At 38.9% G+C, this 21,718-nt stretch overlaps 1 protein-coding gene across 1 annotated transcript in view; it reads left to right on the forward strand.

Moving 5' to 3' along the window:
• The window catches only part of Cfap299 (cilia and flagella associated protein 299), a 465,505-nt gene extending 444,498 nt beyond the window's left edge, over positions 1–21,007 (forward strand). The window contains exons 5-6 of the mRNA XM_051170815.1: positions 6,419–6,548; positions 20,782–21,007. Coding sequence (XP_051026772.1) covers positions 6,419–6,548; positions 20,782–20,877 — 226 coding nt within the window. The 3' untranslated portion in view covers positions 20,878–21,007. The remainder of the gene's footprint in view (positions 1–6,418; positions 6,549–20,781) is intronic.
• Positions 21,008–21,718: the final 711 nt, after the last annotated feature.

Raw genomic sequence — 21,718 nt, forward strand, 5'->3', positions numbered from 1 at the left:
CATTTCTCAATTGGGTTATTTGGTTTGGTGGTGTTTAATTTCTTGAGTTCTTTATATAGTTTGGATATTAGACCTTTGTCAGATGTAGGGTTGGTGAAGATCTTTTCCCAATCTGTAGGCTGTTGCTTTGTTCTCTTGACAGTGTCTCCTGCATTACAGAAACTTCTCAGCCTCATGAGGTCCCATTTATTAATTGCTGACGTTAATGCCTGGGCTGTTGGTGTTCTGTTCAGGAAGTTGTCTCCTGTGCCAATGTTTAACTATTCTTTTCTACTTCCCCTTTATCCTTTAGAAAGTTTATCATCTCAAGTTTCATCTTTTACTGCACTCATTGGTTATATCTCTTCCACTTTTGAATTCAGGTTCTTGTATTGACGCCACAGATGCTTCACATGCACTATTTCATCACAGAAATGTCTTAAAGCTTCCAGAGTCCATATGCTATGTTTACACAATTGATATGCACTTGGAATCTATAGTGTGCCAGGCGTTAGCTTAGAGGAGGTGTCAGAAACAGAAGCATAAACAACAAAACCCAAGCTCTCTGCTTTCATTTCCTTGGGTGTTTCCCAGGGATGTCAAAGTTCAATCTGTTCAGAAGTTAACTGACACTGCTTTCATTCTTCTGTGTTTTATATCCAAGTGAATTATTCTATCTCTCGGAGACTCAAGCGGAAATACCAACATAAATCTAGACACCTGTCCTTGTCACTCACATATACAGTGTGTCCATCCACAGTGGAGTGAGCATCTTCTCAAATCCAGTCCTTTGTTTTTATCTTTCTTTATAACTCAGGATTTCATGAACCAGTTTGGCTTCTTCTCAAAGCAATGACCTATACTGCTTCTAAATTCTTTTTTCCAAACCTACACAGTGAGCAAGTTACTTCTTTGCCACCATCCCTTCCATGGCTATCTTCTAGGAGTAGTTTGGTCATCACCTCACTGCATCATGTAAGGAGCACTGTGGTCTGCTTGTTCCCTTGTGTTCTCTTCCCTAACGGGTTTTGTGTGTGCTGTAGGTAGCCCAAACACCTAAAACGCAGTTTTCATTAAAGTGTTGTCATGTTTCATGTGCCCATGCCTTTTCATGTGTTCTCTTTGCTTACCTACCCTTTCACCTTCTTTTTAACCTGGCATGTGATGTATAAATACTTACTATGAGCCTTACTTTCACTGCAAAATCTCCTAGCCCCTGACTTTGGACAGCAAGAACACTTGCTCTCTTGATTCTTGAACAAAACTTGCATAGTGTTCACACATATCCTCTGCTACCTAACTCTGGGAAAAGACTCTTTCTCCCTTATTTTCTATTCTTCATATAAGCTGAAAAATCCTAGACGTCTAGATTTAACCGTATATTTAATCTATTTCAATATTGCATTTAATCACAGAGCCGGTGAGGATCTAACCTACTCAAGAATTGAGATTATTCAGTTTCTTCCTCCTGTGTTTCAACCAACTGAAGACGTAATTGAATTACTTTAACTTGGCCTGGGACAAGGACAGATGACTAGTGAGCACATGGATGAGAAATGAGGGAGTGTGACCATATCATCATTAATAAGAGCGTTAACCACATAATTCAGAATATATATCAGAATGAACAGAAAGAATACAAAGTCCTATGATTTTATGTGTAAAACCATTGTATCCAGAAAACCCATTTTCTTTCATAGAGACACATTAACCATAGGACCTAATGGGATGTGCTGTGTGCTGATTACTGTTGTTAGAGAACCTTCTAGTGAGTTTAACTTGGATCTGCTTATGCGTGTTGACGTTCCGCTTATGCGTGTTGACGTTCCGCTTATGCGTGTTGACGTTCCGCTTATGCGTATTGACGTTCCGCTTATGCGTGTTGACGTTCTGCTTGCATGTATGACTGTGCACCGTGTGCATGTCTGAGGTCCATGGGTGCCAGAAGAGGACACTGGATCCCCTGAAACTAGAGTTACAGACAGTTTTGAGCCATGATGCGGGTGCTAGGAATCAAACCCAGGTGCTCTGAAGGTGCAACCAGTACTCTTAGCTCCTGTGTCATCTGCAGCCACCTAGTTAGTGTGAAATTTAAAACCTTAATGAATCTAAAAGTATCTGGTTTTAAAAATTTCTTTATCTCCTTTACCTTCAACATCTAATCATATACTGTCTTTCTCCAACAAGTATATCAGAGGCCTAAAATTATTGGTAATTTTTTTATCCAAGATTCTTATGATAATAAATTAAGTTGTTCATCTAGAAAAAGTAATTTTTTAGATATAAGGATAAGAACAATATTATTTCAAAATTAATATTATCAAATTTGTCTTCCATAGGGATGAGACATCTCATTGATTATTCAATACCAAATTGTCAGTCCTGAAGGCATATACAGAAAAGCAGCATTAAATAGCTCAGCAGGTTGTATTTATATATGCATTCATATATATACAACATATAATAATAATAATCATCATCATCATCATCATCATCATCCATGAATTTGAAAGGGAGAGAGATAGAGTGGACTTGGGAAGGATATGAGAGAGGAGACAGAGGGAAGATATATCTTTTATAATTTAAAATAAATTATATAGTTTGTTTTAATTTATAATAAAACAAATTTTTATAATATGTAATATTTGCAAATGAAAAATTTATAATTTTTGCAAAGATTCACTAAAAAGAAAAATCAACAAAACTTGAAAATTATTCAATAAAATTTAATGCTTTATTATCCTTGACTCAAGAGCATTTGAAAATTTCAGGAAACTCGGTTTTGAAATAAGGATGTCTTATCACTGTTAGTGCTGCCATCATCAGGAACCCAGAGAATTAAGTGAGAGAAAATAGAACTAGTAAGAATATTATTTCAAAATAGCTATTTGCAAAATAAAGATTTACATATGAATATATAGCCTTAAGTAATATATATCATCTTGAAGTTATAGCAAATACTAAACCCAGTTCATATAGAATGTATAGAACAATGATAATATGTGAAATTGCAAAGAATAACCAGATAAGTCACTCATCCCACTAGTTCCTGCTGCCTTCCCAGCAGGCATTGCTGCAGGCAGAAGAGGCTGTGCTGATAGCAGAGATGGAAACCATGAAGCATCAGATTACACAATTAATCTTAAATTCTCAAAATAAAATTCGGGAAGAAAACTAAATGAATTTTTATTTTTGTAAGATTCACAATGGTGTCAAATTTGATTCATGAAACATTAACTATTTGACAAATTTCAACTAAGCATCTGTCTTATATTGGTATGAATAGAACACGAAAAGGTTGAAAATACATAGTATCATTTATAATTTTTATGATAAAAGAAGCATCACAGATCATTGCATGGAGGAAAATTTGAGTTGAGAAAAAATGCTAGACAAATGCCCACATTTATGTTGGAGCCACAGACTATATATGATTTCCTTTTTTGCATTTTCAAACATAGAGGCCATGCTAAACCATTTGCACTAGAGTCTTTCCTGCCAGCTCAGTTCGTTGGTCCTCAGCTTTCATAAAACTACACATCTTCAGCACCTGGCTTCCTGCCATCTCGTTTTCAGCTGGTTGGACGGAGAGAAGACCATGGACATTTGTATTGGTACTGATAAAAAGTGGCCAATATGACTCTCCTCATACCTTACTGGATAAATCTCTACTGTGTGGTGCACTGCAAGGAAGAGTTGAATTATAGTCTGCAGGGTTACTCATGAAGAAAGTAAACATTTGTATGTCAGTAACTGGCTATCTTCTGTGGAAGAACTTCCCAAAGCCTGAAGTCTGTTCAGGAAGAAGAAACTGGGTCTGGGAGCAATAGGCTGGACTTTTAAAACCTGATGGGTGCCATTTTCTTGTCAGTTCTACACATACAGGTGGCTGATTTTGCACCTTCCCCCTGGGGCTGGTGAAAAGTTGAGGGAACTAATTAGACTTACAAGATCCAGCAACTGTTGTTAAGTAATTCTCTTTACTAAATGCTAGACACTAGCTATGAAAGCTGGCAGAAAAATGAAGCTACTCAGAAAGAAAAACTATTGACAAACAATAGCTTTATCAAAAGCATCGCACACTATACAAATTCAATTTTTATACAAAGAGTGGGTTTTTGTTGTTGTTGTTTTATTAATGAAACTTGACTGGGTTTCCATAAGACTTAACCTGAGGTCTGAGCAATAAGATAGGAATGTGCGATTTACCGCGCCACTGTAAGCATAATTATGACTCAGGAGCCATGCTGGGATTATCTCTATCTTTACATCTCATAAATAATTATTTAGACACATATGTCAAGTTGAAAGGCACATCATGTCCCCCATTCTAATGTATCGATGTTGTAACTGGAAGGTGAGGTCACATTATCTTCTTTCTTCAGGTGAAACTCAACTAGAAACCCTAGTTTGGAAGGATGCAGATCAAACAGCATGTGGGAAAAGCTAGAAATCTTCCATAGGATGTTTTTAAGATAAAATGCTAGAATAGCTGTTGTTGTGGAATAGTCGTAAGAGCATGTGGAGGCTTTTAAAATCCCCAAACTCAGCTTTTCCCCTACTGGACATGGTGCCTATCACCTTAGTGTCACTCTTGAGTACTAGCTGAAGGGTGGGCAGGAAGGTGCAATGCACAAATTCATATATTAGTTTCCAATATAGAGATGCTTCCTGGTACTTTCTAACAAACTAACTAAAGCACAGTGGTGCTTAGAAGCCACCTTTTCTCACTCTGCCTCAGAAAGAGGAGCCACTCTCAAGGTCTGCCTTCCCAGTGACAAAGGCATAAGGTCTGTGCAGTCAGCTCTGAGTATTGGTATTTGTCAGCTCTGAGTTAGGGGTTCTGCTTCTGTGAAGAAGAGATCAACTCCCATAAAGGAACACATTTGACTTGGGCTGGCTTGCAGTTCAGAGGTTTAGTTGATTATCATCATGGTGGGAAGCATGGCTGCATGCAGACAGACATGGTGCTGGAGAAGCACCTTAGAGTTTGACATCTGGATCCTCACACAGCAGCAAGAGAGTGACAGTAGACCTGGCTCCAGCGTTTGAAACCTCAAAGCCCACCCCCAGGGACACACTTCCTCCAACAAGGCCACATCCTACTCCAACAAGGCCAGACTTCCAATAATGCCACTCCCTATGAGTTTATGGGGGCCAATTTCATCCAGAACACCACAGTAAGTTACTATATTTTCAGATAATACTACAAAGGTTATAGTTAATACCAAAATCCCACAAACTATAACAATTCAGAGAGAATTTAGGGTCATCTCTTTCAGAAGGAAAAAGAGTAGTGGGCCAAACAACTCAGTCGCAGAGTGGGGGAAACTAAGTAAAAATGCACACAACGAGGCCTGTAGAAATGACTCCACAGTACAGAAAATGTGGTGCTTTCCTAGTGGGTACTATTTCTCTTCCCAATATCCATTTAGAAGGTCACAACTACCTGGAACTACACCTCCAAGGGACCTGACACCTCTGGCCACCACTTACACCTGGACTCACACAAAAAAATAATAAATCTATTTTTAAAAATTTAAAAACATATACTACAAAACTTGAAAGACAGACATATAAGATATATACCTTGATCTTTGTCATTTTAAAAGCAAGTGTAGCATTAGAAATGTCTTGATAAGAGTAAGACACATTAAAGAAAACATACTGTGGCTTTGTTCAGTTCTAAGGGCAGTATTGTATTTAGCTTTGGCAAGTAAAAACAACATGTGGGAAAAGCTAGAAATCTTCCATAGGATGTTTTTAAGACAAAATGCTAGAATAGCTGTTGTTGTTGTTGAATAGTCGTAAGAGCATGTGGAGGCTTTGAGATGCACAGTTGGGAGCTGAGATATTGCCCCCATGATGCATGAATTGTAAGCCCTTGGCCTTCATAGTCACCTTGCCTTGCCTCCTGGCTTTCTCTGAAAAGAGCAATGTCCTACGGATATCCCCTTAGAATACATCAAAACATGTCTGTCCTATGATAACTACTCAAACACAAGTTCCTCCACTCCCTGGGAAATGAATTGAAATAGAGATCCTGGAAGAAATAAATCAATGTGAACTTGGTTTAAGTGGAAAGAGGTGACTACATCTGCCCTTCCTTCCACTGAACAGTCTCTTTATACCCTGAAGAGTCTGTAGTGGAACAAATAATCTTAAATTGCATCAATTTTCTCCTTGACTTCCTGTGAATATAATATTGGAATAAGTCTTAAGTCTTACAGTGTCCAATCCAGGAAATCATGTAAAATCATTTTAAGTGCGTATCTAAATAATTGGAGAATAACCCTGCGTAATCTCTCTGCTAGAATTCACATCTCAGGTGCGTTCTCCATGGTTATCCTTGAGAATAAGCCAACCCAAGTATTTCCTAAAGGGTATGCCATTTTAATGTGTTATACATCCTAATTATTTATAACTGTTTATTTTATAGCTTTTACAACTGGGATAGCCATATTGCTGTGTGCAATTCCAGTCCAAATTATCAAGTGATTGCTGACAACCCTGAAGGCTTGCTTTTTGAATATAAAAGAGACAAAAAAATTCTCAATGTTGACCCAAAGGTAATTGTGATTTATACTTATATATTTCTTCAAAATGTGTTATAGTCAAAATTTTCTTAAGTGTTTAGCACCTTTGCAGCTTAGAAGTGTTGTATGTTTGTTTTGTAGCTTTGAGTTGAAAAAATTGCTTTGAAACATGAGCATTCTAAGACAAAGATAAGGAAGAAGGAAAGAATGAGAAAGAAAAAGAGAGAGAAGGTAAGAAGAAGGAAGGAAGGAAGGAAGGAAGGAAGGAAATCAGACAGGCAAGCATTTCTCCACAGTTTGGTAGACTGTGAGAAGAGTTTAGGGAGGATTGAATTAAACCTTTTAAGTGGCACGATTTATCCCTCTAAGAGCAGATTTAGATTAGAGAACAGACTGGGCAGTCTGTCTGCTCTGATCCTGGCAAGTTCGAGTCTTCTCGGTTATCATTAGTGGCAAGGGATCCTCACCTTTTATTTATACTCGGAATTCTTATCCCTCTCTATATATGACTAACATTGAAAAACTGCCTAAAAATCCTGGAAAGGTGGTTTTTACCTATAATCTCAGCAACTGGGAGACTGAAACAGAGAGTTGCCATGAAGTAAGGCCAGCTGGAGATACACAGTGAGCTCTAGACCAGCCTTGGCCAAAGAGAACTCTGTCAGAAGACCAACAAGGATAGAAAAATAAATATGCCTGTTAACGTACTTCTCAGTGTTACTTTAGAAAATATTTCATTAAAATATTTTAAAGACATGTCCTGTAAAACTTTGAATTTTATCAAGGACAACTATTTAGATATTATTTAATTTCAAAAGCTAAGAACACCTCCTTAATTTTGATCATCATTTGTATGTCTAGAGATAAAAGTTAAAACCTTGAGTAACATTGTTACACACTAGAGTTGTTTGGGTATTGATTAGCTTTTGTGGTTTTCTCTTTTTGCCTTTGTTTTTTGACTTGGCTTTGTTGTTGGTAATGTTCATCCACATGACAATATCAGTCTAAAATTCAAAGACAAGTAAAGTAATTTTCCAAATATAAAGCTTTAAGAATTGTGCAATATTCATGGGATAGAGGCAAAGAGAACCCAAAGGCCAAAGTATAGACAGTCAGGTTCTGATTCTGTCAATGCAATATGCTCTGTAACTAGGGGTCCAAAGAATGAATTAATGAAATTGTTCAAGAAGTAGTGTTGACTGTGATCACATTCAGATGGAAGAGCAGATTTCAGCTGGACAGAAACTGCTTCCCTCCTACATGTCAGTCTAGACAATAGCATCCAAGGCGCCTGACCCAGGACCAGTGTGAGCTGTTCTGGAGCCCAAATGGTCCTCAGGCGTGGGTAAAACAGACCCCCTGGTGTAATATATAGGAATTATGCTTTTTCTGCCTTCGAACAATAATTTCTGCACATAAGTTTGCTCATGTTCCATGGCTCAGCTGTGGCTACATGTGTTTTATCTAGCTCTTTTAATGTCTGGGAAGTGTCATTTTTTTTCCTCAGGTGCCCATGGACCCAACTATAAACATGGGTTCTAGGACCGGAAAAGGAGATATTAGATGAATAGATAATGAACCTCTGTCCAGTGCTGTTTCCTTTGAGGAAACACTACTCCTTTCTTTACCACAAATCTCTCCTTAACGAAGTGAGGAACTGGGAACTCTGTGGCCATGTTTATTAGGAGTATCTGAGAACTCTTAAATTTGGTAAAATGCTTCTGCCTAGCGGTGCCTCTTGTGTAAAATGTTGACATGTGATTAGGTGATGTTAGGACAGAAAGCTGAATTAACAGCATCCATAGGGGTTTTCCCTTAGAAGCTATGGCATATATTTAAGGAAAAACTTTAAATTATTAACAGCTTCCCTATGATTTTGTGGAAACAGTGCTTAAATAAGCTTGAACAATATATTACTAACCACTTTGACAGACAGACGCTGGGGCTCTGTTTTAGTTAACAGTGCACATGAAGGATATGTGTAACAAGGAATTGATGCATGCAATTTCTCGAACATACTTAACAAAAACTTCCAAAATCATTCATCATGAGATTTAATGAAACTTTGTCAACAATACATGAAATACTCAATTTCCTCTTTTTAGAAGAAAGATTTAATTAGAAGAAGGAAATGTTTTTTAAATCTTGGAGAAAGAACCAGTTTGTGAGTAACAAGTCAAGGATAGAGTCAGTAAAACATCTGGCCATAAGTGAATAATTTCCTCATCTTAAAAGTTCGATTTTCAGATTAATTTTATCTTTTTGATCTTGGGAAAAATAAAATTAATGTCAGACATTCTAGAAAGAAACACTGGCTTCATTATCAAGAAAAAAACTTGTGGGCCACTATTCACGGACCACATTGCCTTGAGAAACTCACATCATCTTCCTGTCTGTGAGTACTCGCAGATAGAAGTGAGGCTTTGTGTTTGTTTGTTTGTTTTGTCTCATTCATCCTTAGACTCTTTCGAATGCCCTGGCTTGACATGTTCTCAATTGAGCCCAAGAAGAAAAAGCTTCATTAATGATTCCACCACTTGCCCATGACTCATAATTCAAGAAGCTTCTCCCTGGAGAGGAAGTAACCTAAGAGATCTGGCACCCTCTTCCCAAATATAAGTAAAATAATGCAGACTTTATGTTTAAATAGTAGGCATTAAATTAGCCTGTATGCCCCCATATAAATTGTATCCTCCATTCAAAGTGGCCTGATATTCTGTATTTCACAAGTCCAACATAACACTTCTTATAAACCTACCAAGGAACTAAGAAATGCAATAAAGTGTATGTTATAACTAGAAATTATAAAAGTCACAGTTTTATATTTAGTATTTCTCATAATCATTTTACTTCAATTTTTTCCAAAGCAAACATTTTGTGATCCAGGCAGGTCCGGTGCTGTGAAACACCATGAGGACACAGCTCACTTTTCCTATTCTTTTCCTTTGGGTTCTGTGTCCAAAATGCTTGATGCCTCAAATTAGAGAGGTCACGATCAATAAAAGGTGGAAACAGCGGTAAACAGGATGTGTTTCCTTTGCACAACAGATGTAGCCTCATTAATTCTAAAGTGTAGTTCCCACGAAACACAGTTGTTTGTGAATGGAAGCAGTCAGAAAAAGAAAATTGTGCAGGTCTTAGAGCCAGTAATATGAGTTCATGGGTTAAGAAATTCCAAATGCAGTTAAGAGATTGGTTGCATTGAAAACAGGACCACTGGCTTTAACCTCCCTGCAGCTGTATAACATCTGGAACAAATAAGACAAGTTTCTATTTTTGAGTGAAGAATGCTTGTCTGAGTGATTCACACCCACCAAAATGTTTCCAGTATATTATCTTAGAGGGTGAGTGGAAGCAGTTTGCACTCACTCCTCTGCATTATCTGAACAAATGAGGTTGGGGGGGGCGGGCGGAGAAGCATTTTTTTCTTTTAGTTAAAAAAAATAACCACAGAAGGCAACCTTACCATAACATGGGTGCACATAAAAACAAGCTCCTCCATCAAGGAGCTTAGGGAGATGAGGTTCAATCATTACAACAGGGGGAAAGCTTTCTTAGTTGCACTAGCTCTCCTGACTTTCCCCTCCCTGTCTCCAAAATGGAAGTGGCTCATGAGAACCCATCACTGCAAAAATTATTTAATTACTAGGTGCTCAAGGGACTCGGGAAACAACTCAGACAGCAAAACACTTGGCATAGAAGCATGAAAACTCATGTCCGGATTCTGGGTGCCTATAGAAATAGCCAGACACGGGGGTGCAAGTCTATATTCTAGAGCTTGAGATGATCTCTCTCCGGCTGGCCATTCTAGCCAGTTACTGGGATACAGCTTCAATAAAAGACCCTGGCTCAAGACAATGAGATAAAGAGCAATTGAGAAAGATGTGTGATACTGTCCTCTCGCCTCTACATACATGAACCAACATCACACATATATAGACATACATGAACATCTACACCCATACACAACACATGTACACAAAGTAGTCACTGAATAAAGGAATGGTTCTTTTTGAAAGAAAATGATGACATGATAATAAAGAATTCAGTGAATTGTACCACTGGTACCGGATGTAGCAATGGCAGTGTGAACTAGTACACCCACCAACTAGTACAGTCTGTGAGACAAAAATAACTTCAAGAATTCTCATCAGAGAGAAGGTTCGGAGAGTTTTTATTTTTGTCTATGCTTCCAGATTTTTTTCTGAAGTCAGAGAAATACATAATTTAAGGTGTTCTCAGTGAGAACATTAAATTAAAATGTAGTTTTGACTTCTGAACACACTCGAATAGCGTAAGTGCATACTTCAGATGACATGATTAAGAGTAGAGGCTAGCAGTAGACTTAAAATTAAATAATTATGAGACACCAAGGGGGAGACAAAGTTGAGGAAGACTTCAGCCTTAGCCTTTTTGCTGCTTGTGGGTGCTTTTAGTTTTTTGTTTGTTTGTTTGTTTTGTTTTGTTTCATATTTTGTTTGAGGAAAACAAGCATGTCAAGACATAGCTTCAGTTAAAAGGAAGAAAAATTTAAGTCACAAAGACTGAGCTTGAGAAAGCAGAGAAAGAAGGAAGAAAGAACCTTTTACCTTGGGCTGGGAGCTGGTGGAAGAACTGGTGAGGGGACTGTGAAGAAATGTCAGTGTATAGTGAGGGAGGAAATCTTATCCCTGTGACAAGGATGATTAAGAATTGAACTTGCAGAGCAGGTGAGAGAAGACAGACAAAGGAAATGTAATAATTCACTATGCTGTGGCCTCACCTGGGCAGGTGCAGTGGGAACTCAGCCCTAAGAGGCCATGACAAGGCTTGAGTACTGAAGACTGATAGGACTGCTCTTGATGGGGAACAGAGAAATATGCCAAGGCTTGCAAAAAGAATTAATAGGATGTAAGTCCGGTGGCTGGAGGATATAGAATAGAACATGCTGGGAGGAAAACCCAGCAGGTCAGCACAGCATGAACACACCTGGAGAGCAGAGGATCTGAGAGGGGTTCTCCTTCACCTGCAGTTCCCCAACTAGCCTGACCTTCCATGCAGTGGTACAACTTAGAGATTATGTGCTTCCTAGGAAGGTTTTCAGAAGGTCTGACTTTACCCAGCTCTCTGAAAAGAATTGAGCTCTAGAGCAGAAGTCACCATGGCTGTACACTAAGTGACTGATGGTAAAACAAGCAATGCAGACATCATATCGAAAGAACTTAGAGGCAGGTGGAGTATCTCTGATGCAGGGCTTCGACACAGCCATCCTTTCAAGGATCTTTGTAAGGCCCTTGAGCTCTCCACAGTGAGCCTCATCAGTGTTGTTTCACTTCCTATCCATGGCTTAAGGAACCAGATTCACCCCTTATAACAGATTTTAAGTCAGCAATCTTGATCTTAAGTGTTTTAATTCACAGTTTCATTACAAAAGCCACACAAAACAATGACTAAAGGTGCTGTCCATGTTCCAAGAATCCTGGGAAACCCTTAAAGGAATGCCTATCATGGTGCTTCTGACTGAAAAATCACTACAGAATTTTCCCTATCTGTTTGGGCCATTACAGGAGAGGTGGAAAGTGTTGCGGGGTGGGGCCTATTCTGCTGTCTCAAAAATCCCTGTATGAAGTTCGTCTGCCCAGATGATCACATGAAACAAAACTTAGAAATCAAAAGCTGTCAAATGCAAAGCAAGGCTCTTTCCAGGCTAATTGACCTTTGTTTTTTTCAGTGCTAGTCATTACGCCCATGTGTGGAGTGCACACAGTGACAACTGTAGGATGAATACATGGAATACTAAATATTTGCTAAAGAAATGAATAGCGCCAAAAATAACCTCAGACACTTTTGAGGTTGACTTCAGAATTCCTTAGGATCTCAAGCATTAGAAACATATAAAGCAAAAACTATTTGTAGCTGAAAACTACCAGGCATGGATTGCTTTTCTCTCATTGGTAGCTGCATCAATCCTGAGCAATCTTATGTGAGCCAGGGCAGTGGCTGTGGGCAGGTGTGTCAGTGAATGAGACCGGCAACCATCTTATTATTTTCAGATAATTGCCTAGATGTTATTATATATAAATTATTACATATTTTAGTACCTGTTACATATATTCTAAAAACGTGTTAAGCTCTACTTCCTTCTTCTGTGAACAGAATGCTAGGTGACTAAGATTTTAAGTTAAATAAATGTGTCAAAACCACCTGTTCTCAGTTTTGTTTTTTTTGTTTTTTGTTTTTTTTTTTAATTTGGATGATAGTTTCAGCAGTGCTAATGCCTCTCTCTTCAGCTCCAGAAACTCCCACCCAAGCGCCTTTAGCTATTGGTAGGAAGGGTGTTAATTGCCTTCTTCACTCTGCCTCCAGCCTCTGCATTCATTGACGCTAATTTCCCTTGGCACCCAGACCTTAAAAATCCCAGCCTCACAGACTTGAAACTGCTGTTCTGGAGATGGAAGCCCATGGCATTCCTGCCCCCTCGAGGCAGATGGTTCTAGTTTAATACCTTGCAGCTTGATGCCCTGGGGGAAACCCCTTAGCTTGACAATCTGTCTTTTTTACAAGAGCCAGGTGCATTTCCTTCTGATCACTAAAAACAAGAACCAAAGCTACACGCTAAACAGGGGGAGATTAAACAGCTTCTTCAGTCTTCAAGAATGTCTCCTTAAACTCCACTACACAGCTGGCTCACCCTGGGCCAGTGGACCGAGGGCCACTCACCCCAAGCACCCCCTCCATCTTTGGGTCTTTGCCTTTTCCTCATGAGGCCGCCTGTGAGCATTGCTTAACTGTGGCACAGTCACAGTTCTTAAGTAAAGCTGAGATGGTGCCAACTTTCTGGGTTTGCTGCCTAAATTACTGAATATTTGGTTGATTGTAGCCCTGAAACACTCACATTCTAAGTGGCTTTTAAACATTTTCTCCCTTGGGCAATCACCTGGTATATCTGAACTGAAAGTCCACCACATATAAATTAAGTATTTACTCAACTAACTACTACTAAAATCAATGGCCTTAAGGAATCCATTAAAAATTGCATAATAGATCTTGGCGTTTATGAATTAAAACTCCTAAAACTTAAGTGCCATGTCCTCCTCTTGACCTGGAAAACTGATTTTAATTTTATATGCAGTATTTATGGAATAAGCCCTAGAGATAAGCACAAGCTGTTAAGTGTCCAAGGCATGAACTTACTTATGAAGTTTAACAAAAATAAGGCAAACTGGGGAAAAGAAATTTTCAAATCTATTATTTGAATTATTATATAGCTCTCAAAATTTGATGATAATAGTAATAACTTTGTGCAATCCAAGGTGAACATCATCAGTGATATTCAGTGTGTCTGTCCCAATAAGAAGCGAGAAAATTTTCCAGTCTCCTTTCTTGTTACCAACATGGCCTGTCACACAAGATGCCGGTGGGTGGTAGAACCATCAGGAACTGGGGAATTAGGAGGCAGCGATCTGGGGGCAAGAGTTTCAGTTCCACTCTTACTCACCTTTTCACAAACTACACCATCAAATGCTAAGAACATGAGGAAGAGTGAAGACTTAGTTTGCTACCAAGCAGAAACCTGAGACTGAACAGAGTAAACATTTCTTCTATGACTGAAAAAAAAATCTGATTTCTTTTTTTCCTTTTTAAAAAATAACTTTTATTGAGTTTCTTCTTTGACATCTTCACTCAAGTATAAAGGACATGTACTCTGATTTCTGAAGCCAACCCTCTCTAACATCCCTCCCACCCCTATTAATCCTCCTTCTCCCTACAGTGCTCAATTCCCTCACACACGTTGTGTTGTTGTTGTTGTTGCTGTTGTTGTAGTAACTGTTTTGTTTAGTTTGGGTTTTGTTGAGACTGAGTCTAACTTGGACCATCTATGTGACTGTGGATTTAGCACTATCCATTGGAGCCTTGTGGGCTCCTCACTGAATGAACAAGTCTACCACAGAATCCATCAGTAGCCAATAGCTCAGCGGTGAGGGGTGGGCACTACAGCTCCATAGCCCCTTCCTGATACTGATATCCTGCTGATGGGCCCAGGGTTGTGCAGCCCCATTGTAGGCAGCCACAGCAGCTGTGAAATAGTAACAGATATGCTCAGAACCAGACATTTCACCCCTTTTTTCTGTCATCTTCTTGATGTGAAATTCTTTCTATCCCCTTTTCTGCAATGACCTCTGAGACTAAGAGTGGTACAAATGCTTTGTTTACATACTGTCAGCACAAATGCTTCTCTGTCTTCACCACCATTCACTGCTCCTCTGACTAAGGCTATGGGCATATCCTACATATTTAGAAGGCACCTTGGATTCATGACAGTTTAGTTCAGCAGCAGTAGTAAGTTCACCCCTAAGACCTAAGACCTCCTCAGCCATAAGTTTATGACTGAATTTACAGTGTTATGAATTAACTGTTGTGGAGAGGATCAAAACCCAACCAGAAAGTAATAGGTCAGCCCCATAACAATCATGCCACGATTGTACCTGCCAACACATTTTGCCTAGCAGGTTGGAATTATGGATTATCAGATTCACTGCGGGCTTAAGCCATTGATGTCTTTCCTCCAAAATTGTCTATATTACCAGTGACACTATTATAGTTGGCCAACTGGAGAGAAACTTCTAGTCAGTTCAAGTTTGACTTCTCTGTCCCTTGCACCCAAGATGTAAGGTGTCTTCAGCCATGGGGTCTTATCAGTTCTGGACAACCAAGAAGAATTACTAAAGCTTGTACTGTTTGGGGAGCTTCTCACTGGTATTTTTGCTTAATGACCAACCTGTGGCTTTTGCAAGCATCATTATCCAGCTTTGCAGGATATCTCTTCTTCTTTCTCCTCCTCCTCCTCCTCCTCCTCCTCCTCTTTTCTGTCTCCCCCCCCCCCACCTCAGCTTACAAAGTAGTAATTTGAACTAAGACTCCTGATTACACATTCGGTAGTTGATGGACATCTAGGCTGATTCCATCTATTAGCAAGTATGAGAGCAGTCAATGAGTATGGATTACCCAGTATTTCTATATAGGACACACATGCCTTTGGACATATGCCCAGAAGTGGTACAGTAGTCACATGGCAGATCTGTTCTCAGCTTTTTGAGGAACCTTCATACTGAGTTCCATAGTGCCAGCACCAGTTTACCTTCTCACCAAAAGAAAATAGGAATTTCTTACTTCTCCTTATCCTCTCCAGCATATGAATCATTTGATTTCTTTATAATTTCCATTCTGACTGCACAGAGACAGACTCTCAATGTGTTGATTTTTGTTTTATCTTATTATATTAATCTTTATTATTATCCCTTAGAAGCCTGTTAATTTTTAATGAGAGGCAGAAAAGGAGAGAATCCAGATATGAAAGGCAATGAGGGGGAACTGAGAGGAGTAGAGGGAGGAAAGAGGAGTAGAGGGAGGGGAGAGGAGTAGGGGGAGGGGAGAGGAGTAGGGGAGGGGAGAGGAGTAGGGGGAGGGGAGAGGAGTAGGGGGAGGGGAGAGGAGTAGGAGGAGGGGAGAGGAGTAGGGGGAGGGGAAATTGTAACCAACATATATTGAGTAAGAAAATTCTATTTTCAATAAAAGAGAAGAAAGGAAACACTTTGTAATAGGGATAAGAAATTCTAACCTATGTTTATGAATAAATGCGGAATGAGCCTATGAAAATCAGTGACAAAGCTCAGGTCCTTTGACGTGAACACAGTTACTTCACATTGCCCCTCATAAAGTATTTATCAGCTTTATAACATTGGCTTAACTATTATCATCATGTAAATTAGAAATGACAAATATACAAGTAATCTAGACACTCATAAATTCTTGCCTATTTTAAAGTTTTTCACAACTTTCTGCAATAGATTTCTCGCCTGTTATCATAATAATTTCATGAAAATAATACTTGATTATCAAATAAAGCTGGCTGCACTGTTTCCCCACCACTCCTTACTCAGCCAGAAAAGTACTGGTCAGCAATGCAAACACTCACAGCTGCTTTATACACTGCAAGCCACACAACATTTTTCTTTTGGTTGTTATTTGAGACAGGGCTGACCTGGAACTCATTATGTAGACCAGGCTGGCCTCGAACTTCCAGCGAACCACTTGCCTCTGCTTCCAAAGTTTGGATTAACTGCGTGAACCACCACACCCCAGTTTTCAACACCATGTAACTTTGAACAAAAAAGATATTAAATTTTTCTGGAAATTTGCATAAGGAATCTCAAGATGTGCTTTTAAAACCTTGATTTGTTGTCTTGGTAATAGGAAGCCAAGACCAAAACTCTTCCCATGAGATTACACCTTCAATTAACTATAAATTTAAGTAAATCTCTTTCCCTCCACTTTAGGTCCCCAAATATCTTTAGGTTACTTAGAGGTACTGCCAAAAAGAGATCTGAGGCTTGACATCCACAAATAATAAATAAATAAATAAATAAATAAATAAATAAATAAATAAATAGAAGCTAAACATAGTTTTAAAACAGGCATTGCTTTCAAATGTGACCTTCAAGCTAAGGTCTTGGGTTTGTAATTTGCACAATTACAAACTCTCTTGTAAAAATAATGACAGTTTTTGTTGATGTTATACAAATTACTAAATGGCCATTGAGGGAGTAATGGAATTTAACGAGAATTTCTGAGCCCAAAGGAATGAGAGAGGAGGGGGAGGGTCCCATTTGTAAATGGTTCATTTTACTTTATGAGAGTAGAATCTAGACTTAATCCTGGTGTCAAAAGCTTTAACCCCATCCACTTGGGAGGTGAAGGGAGAAGGATTTCAAGACCTGCCAGGGCTGCAAAGCACAGTCAAGGACAGCCTACAGAACTAAGGTAGACTCTGTCTCAAATATGGGTACAGCTAGAGACCGAGATGTTAGAGGGCTGCAGGGAGGACAGTAGGGCTGAAGATTCAATTCCAAGGACCCTAAGAAAACAACAGTGCTTCAAAAAGATAGAGAAAAGGGAAGGAAGGAAGAAGAGAAGGGGGAGATTAAAATCCATTCGGTTTGTAGGGGTCACTGATAGTTTAGGAAATTTGAGTTCTTATGCACCACCATCGACAATACTGCAGGTGAACTGCACAAGAATTCTGTCTTTCAAACATTCAGCCCCGCTGCAATGAATTCCCACTGCACCGGGTCTGCACTAGTGTGCACTGCACATGCCATCCTTGCTTTAGACATAAACACTCCTGGAAATCTTGTCTTAGATTGTCGTTGAGCTGTCTGCACTGTCTAGCCCGTGTCAGCTCAGCTCTGAAGGGCCCATGCCAAAGGTACCAGGTACAGCTCCAGTCCATGAGTGTCTGGGACTGGTATTCCTTGCTGAAGAGATTCCGGCAACACATCAAAGACAACACTGCAGATGACAGGGCTGGAAATGACTGTGGTTGAGATAGAACTAACAGGGTTCCAAGGTGAGCAGCCTAGAATGATACACTTTATTTCAGAAAAAAAAAAAAAATCAATGAATAGTATAGCTCACTCAAAAGCCGAATGAGAATAATTTTACTAAGCAAAACTATTTGATATCCTGACAGATAGTTGTTAACACCAAGAATATTAAGTAAAGAAATTTGATGTCTACACCAAAGCCTCAACAGTCGTCTGTTTTAAACAACAGATCAAATTGTAAGTGATAACAAGATGCTGTTATTGCCTAATATTATTGGGCCAGTACCAGTCAAAGCACATATATGTCAAATATAGGAAAACCTAGGGTGTGGGGGGTGGGGTACTGCTAGAGTTGCAATCAGTGTTTTCCGAGTGATTGAAACAGATAAAGTCTGGAGAGTGGTGGGAAGGCTGTGACTCACTCCGTGTAATATCACTCTGCATAAAATTGCCAACACAAGGGGAGGCGGGCCAGGGGATTGAGTTGAGCACCTCCTCTGATTGGACGAGCCCTCTGGTAGGAGTCCACAGACAGACCTAATTGTTTTTAATAGCATTTTTCAAAATAAACAAAATCTTTAGGTGAGTTTTTCCCAGGGTCCTTCAGGGAAATTTCAAACATAGTTTCAAGTATAAAAAATACCCTGAATTTTTTCTACTTAAGATCAATCGTGAAATGGCAAAATAACAATAACAACAACAACAATAATAATGTATTGTCCAAAGGCATTTGGCAATTTGACAAAGATCAGGGTGCCAGAGAAATACTGAGTTAACTATTTAAGCAAGCATTTTAAATGACAAACTATTTGTAAAAGTAGAGAATAAAATGGTTGTAAAGATCCTTAGCTAGTTATAAGTAAGGAATATATTTTATTTTAATTATTTCATTGTTTTGTATAAATGGTCCAGGACATAACAAATTCCACAAAAAGCAAAACAAAAAAATATTTCCAAACACTAATCTAGCCAAATTACACAGGCTTGAAATCCCTTTGGTATAGTAGGCAGAGAGAACAATGAGCAAGCCAGGAGAGAGGCCATCAAGATGGGAAAACTACTGCAGAAGTAGGAAAATATTTTGTGTTCACACAAAAGATAAAGGACCCCCTAAGCCATAACCAACAGCATGGAGAGAAGTGTAAGTAGCTAATAGCCAGACCTCAGCACGCCACAGATCAAAAGCAAATATGCACAAAGTCACCAGGTCATATGTAGAGTTACCATCCTTCCTGTGAGAAACACAGGCTTCTTAATCTTAAAACCGGAACACAGATGAACAATGAAAATACATTTTTAAAAGCTGGATTCTCTATTGTCCCTCATTTAGCACAGAAGAGAACTAACCCGTTACTCTTTACAGAGATCACAACGATAAAGCATTAAAAAATATATACTGTTGCTACAAGTGGAAGCCAATTTATCAGTTATAAAAATTTCAAAGACAAAAATAAACCCACAAAATTGTGAAAAGTAGATCAGTATAGAAAGAAACGGGGTATCAGATAAATAAGCTCCTGAAGATTGACCTCTGGGAGCCAAGGAGAGTTAGGATACAGCACTCTGCAGAGGCACAGGCTACCCACCCATGGGAGGAATGCACTGGGTAGTAGTGATGTCTGCAATGGCTACAAGATGGTTTTCTTGAAAGGGTGTGGCCAATACTCTCAGACAGATGTAAAACAAATGTTCCAAAAGTTTACTTCATCTGTCGATTATAGAGGAGACCAGAATGATGCAATATGAAATTTCAAAGAGCAGAAATATGCATACAGGAAATAAGGGAAATTGAGATTAAATAGATGCAGTTATTTCCCTCTGCATAATACTAATTGTATCCCACTAATGCTCAAAAATCTGCATTTCTGTAGATAAGAATATATTTTGTATTAATAGAGGTTTCTACAATTTAAAAATTGTAAAATAACATAAGAGAATATCAGAAATAATGTGTTTGAGTGAGCCATTAACCCTTCATCATCTTTTGTTGTTTTGTTTATTACAAATGCTTTACAATTTTCCCAACTCTTACTAATACAAGATAGGCTCAAAATATTTGTTTATAAACATGCAAGAAATTCAGTGTCATAAGGGAAAAGCAACATAAAATTTCTCTGTAATAGTGGGTCTGTATTCTTTTTCATTTCTGTACACAACAGAATAAAAATGGCCTAGCTACATTTAAAGTTTTGTGTATTAGATATACTAAAGACACAACAATGGCTATCATGAAAACCATTAAAGGGGAAAATAAAACCCTTCTTCCCCTTTGGCATTAGATTCATCCAAACTCTTTGTTTCTCTCTGTATCAATAATGAGATTAGAGAGCCACTCCCGCAATGGCTCCCTCTGAGTTGATCTGGATGAAGAGAGGAACAAGGACCAGCTTTTCGTCACAGATTTCAGTTTATAGAAGAAAACTAATCCAGTTCAATTCACTTTAAAGCTGATGAGAAAGAAGCCTTTTGTGAGCCCACCATGGGAAGACACGTCCATGGTCTCATCTGACTTCAAACTGTAGACATCTTTATATGATACACTGCAGCAGAGCAAACTAGGGCTGTTTTTTAATTATGAGCCTGAAAGAAACAGTAGAGCCCTTGCTGATGATGGCTGCGGAGTCAGTGAGCCCTGACTTTACTAGACCAGCTGGACTGGGACACATTTTGATCACTGGTATTGCAGTCATGTCACAACCCAACCCAGGCAGCAAGCTGCCGACAGGAATCGTCACCCATCACTACTCCTGAGAGAAAGAACTGGGAGGGGAGGAAATGTGTAGTGGTCTCCCTGGAAACAGCCTTTCAAATCCTGTTTTCTTTAATATTGAAGCAAAAAGAAGAACCATTTAATGCCAGTTATATGCATGGACTTGACTAACAATGCAATTTGTGTGTTTTAGGCTCATCCAGGTGACAGCTCTACTAGAGTCCCCATCCAGACAGAACTCTACACGCATGCTCTTCTCTTTGACCACATTTTCAGAAGGAAGGTTTAAGCTCTCCATAGTAAATGATTTCCTCGTTGTTTGCTACATTTAAATGAATTCTTTGGTCAGAAACAAAGTGGAATCATAAATGCATCATATAGCTAGAAGGCAAACTAGAATAATAAAAGTTAACAAAGAAAGCAAGCTGTAATTTTGACTTTTTTTTTTGATAGCCTCTTGATCTGATTTAGGTTTCTCTCTCTCTCTCTCTCTCTCTCTCTGTCTTTTTTCCCCTGAGCGCAGGCTGGTTGCAAAAGTCCATGGAGGAGAATTTTGCTGCCACTTCAAAGATGCGCTAATTGGTGACATATTTTGTAGCTCAGATGTTCCAAAACAAAAATGTTCCAGGTTCCACTATTGCCAAATCTAGTTTACCAAACATGATGCCATGTGGCATTGCTGGCAGTGCTGTCCCCTCAAATTGCTGAATATTGATAAAGGGCCTCCAATTGGAAGACGAGAATAGAAAAGCTTACAGGGTTTTCGGTTGCATTGAATGAAAAAAATCTTAAACACTCTATGAGATTGTAAACTTTTGAAGCAAATACGATCTGTACATTCCTATGTTCCTGAATGACCAGAGCCCCATGACAATCTAAAGGAAACTGGGAGACTTGGGGAAATGAGAACTGTATAAGTAAAACCAACATGTTTTTCTAGTGTGCCCTGCAGATGTCCTTTGGGCAGAGAAGACCATTCAGAAATCCCTTTTTATTTGAAAGTACTGTTTTCTCCTTATGTCAGTTCAAGTATTTTAATTTTCTAATCAATATCATAGTGATACAACTCAATGAAACAAGTCAGGTAGGAATCTGGCTCCTGTTGAAGTGAGGAGATCCGAGAGGAGAGA

Source organism: Acomys russatus, chromosome 28 (genome assembly GCF_903995435.1).
Source record: "Acomys russatus chromosome 28, mAcoRus1.1, whole genome shotgun sequence".
Taxonomy (NCBI): Eukaryota; Metazoa; Chordata; class Mammalia; order Rodentia; family Muridae; genus Acomys; species Acomys russatus.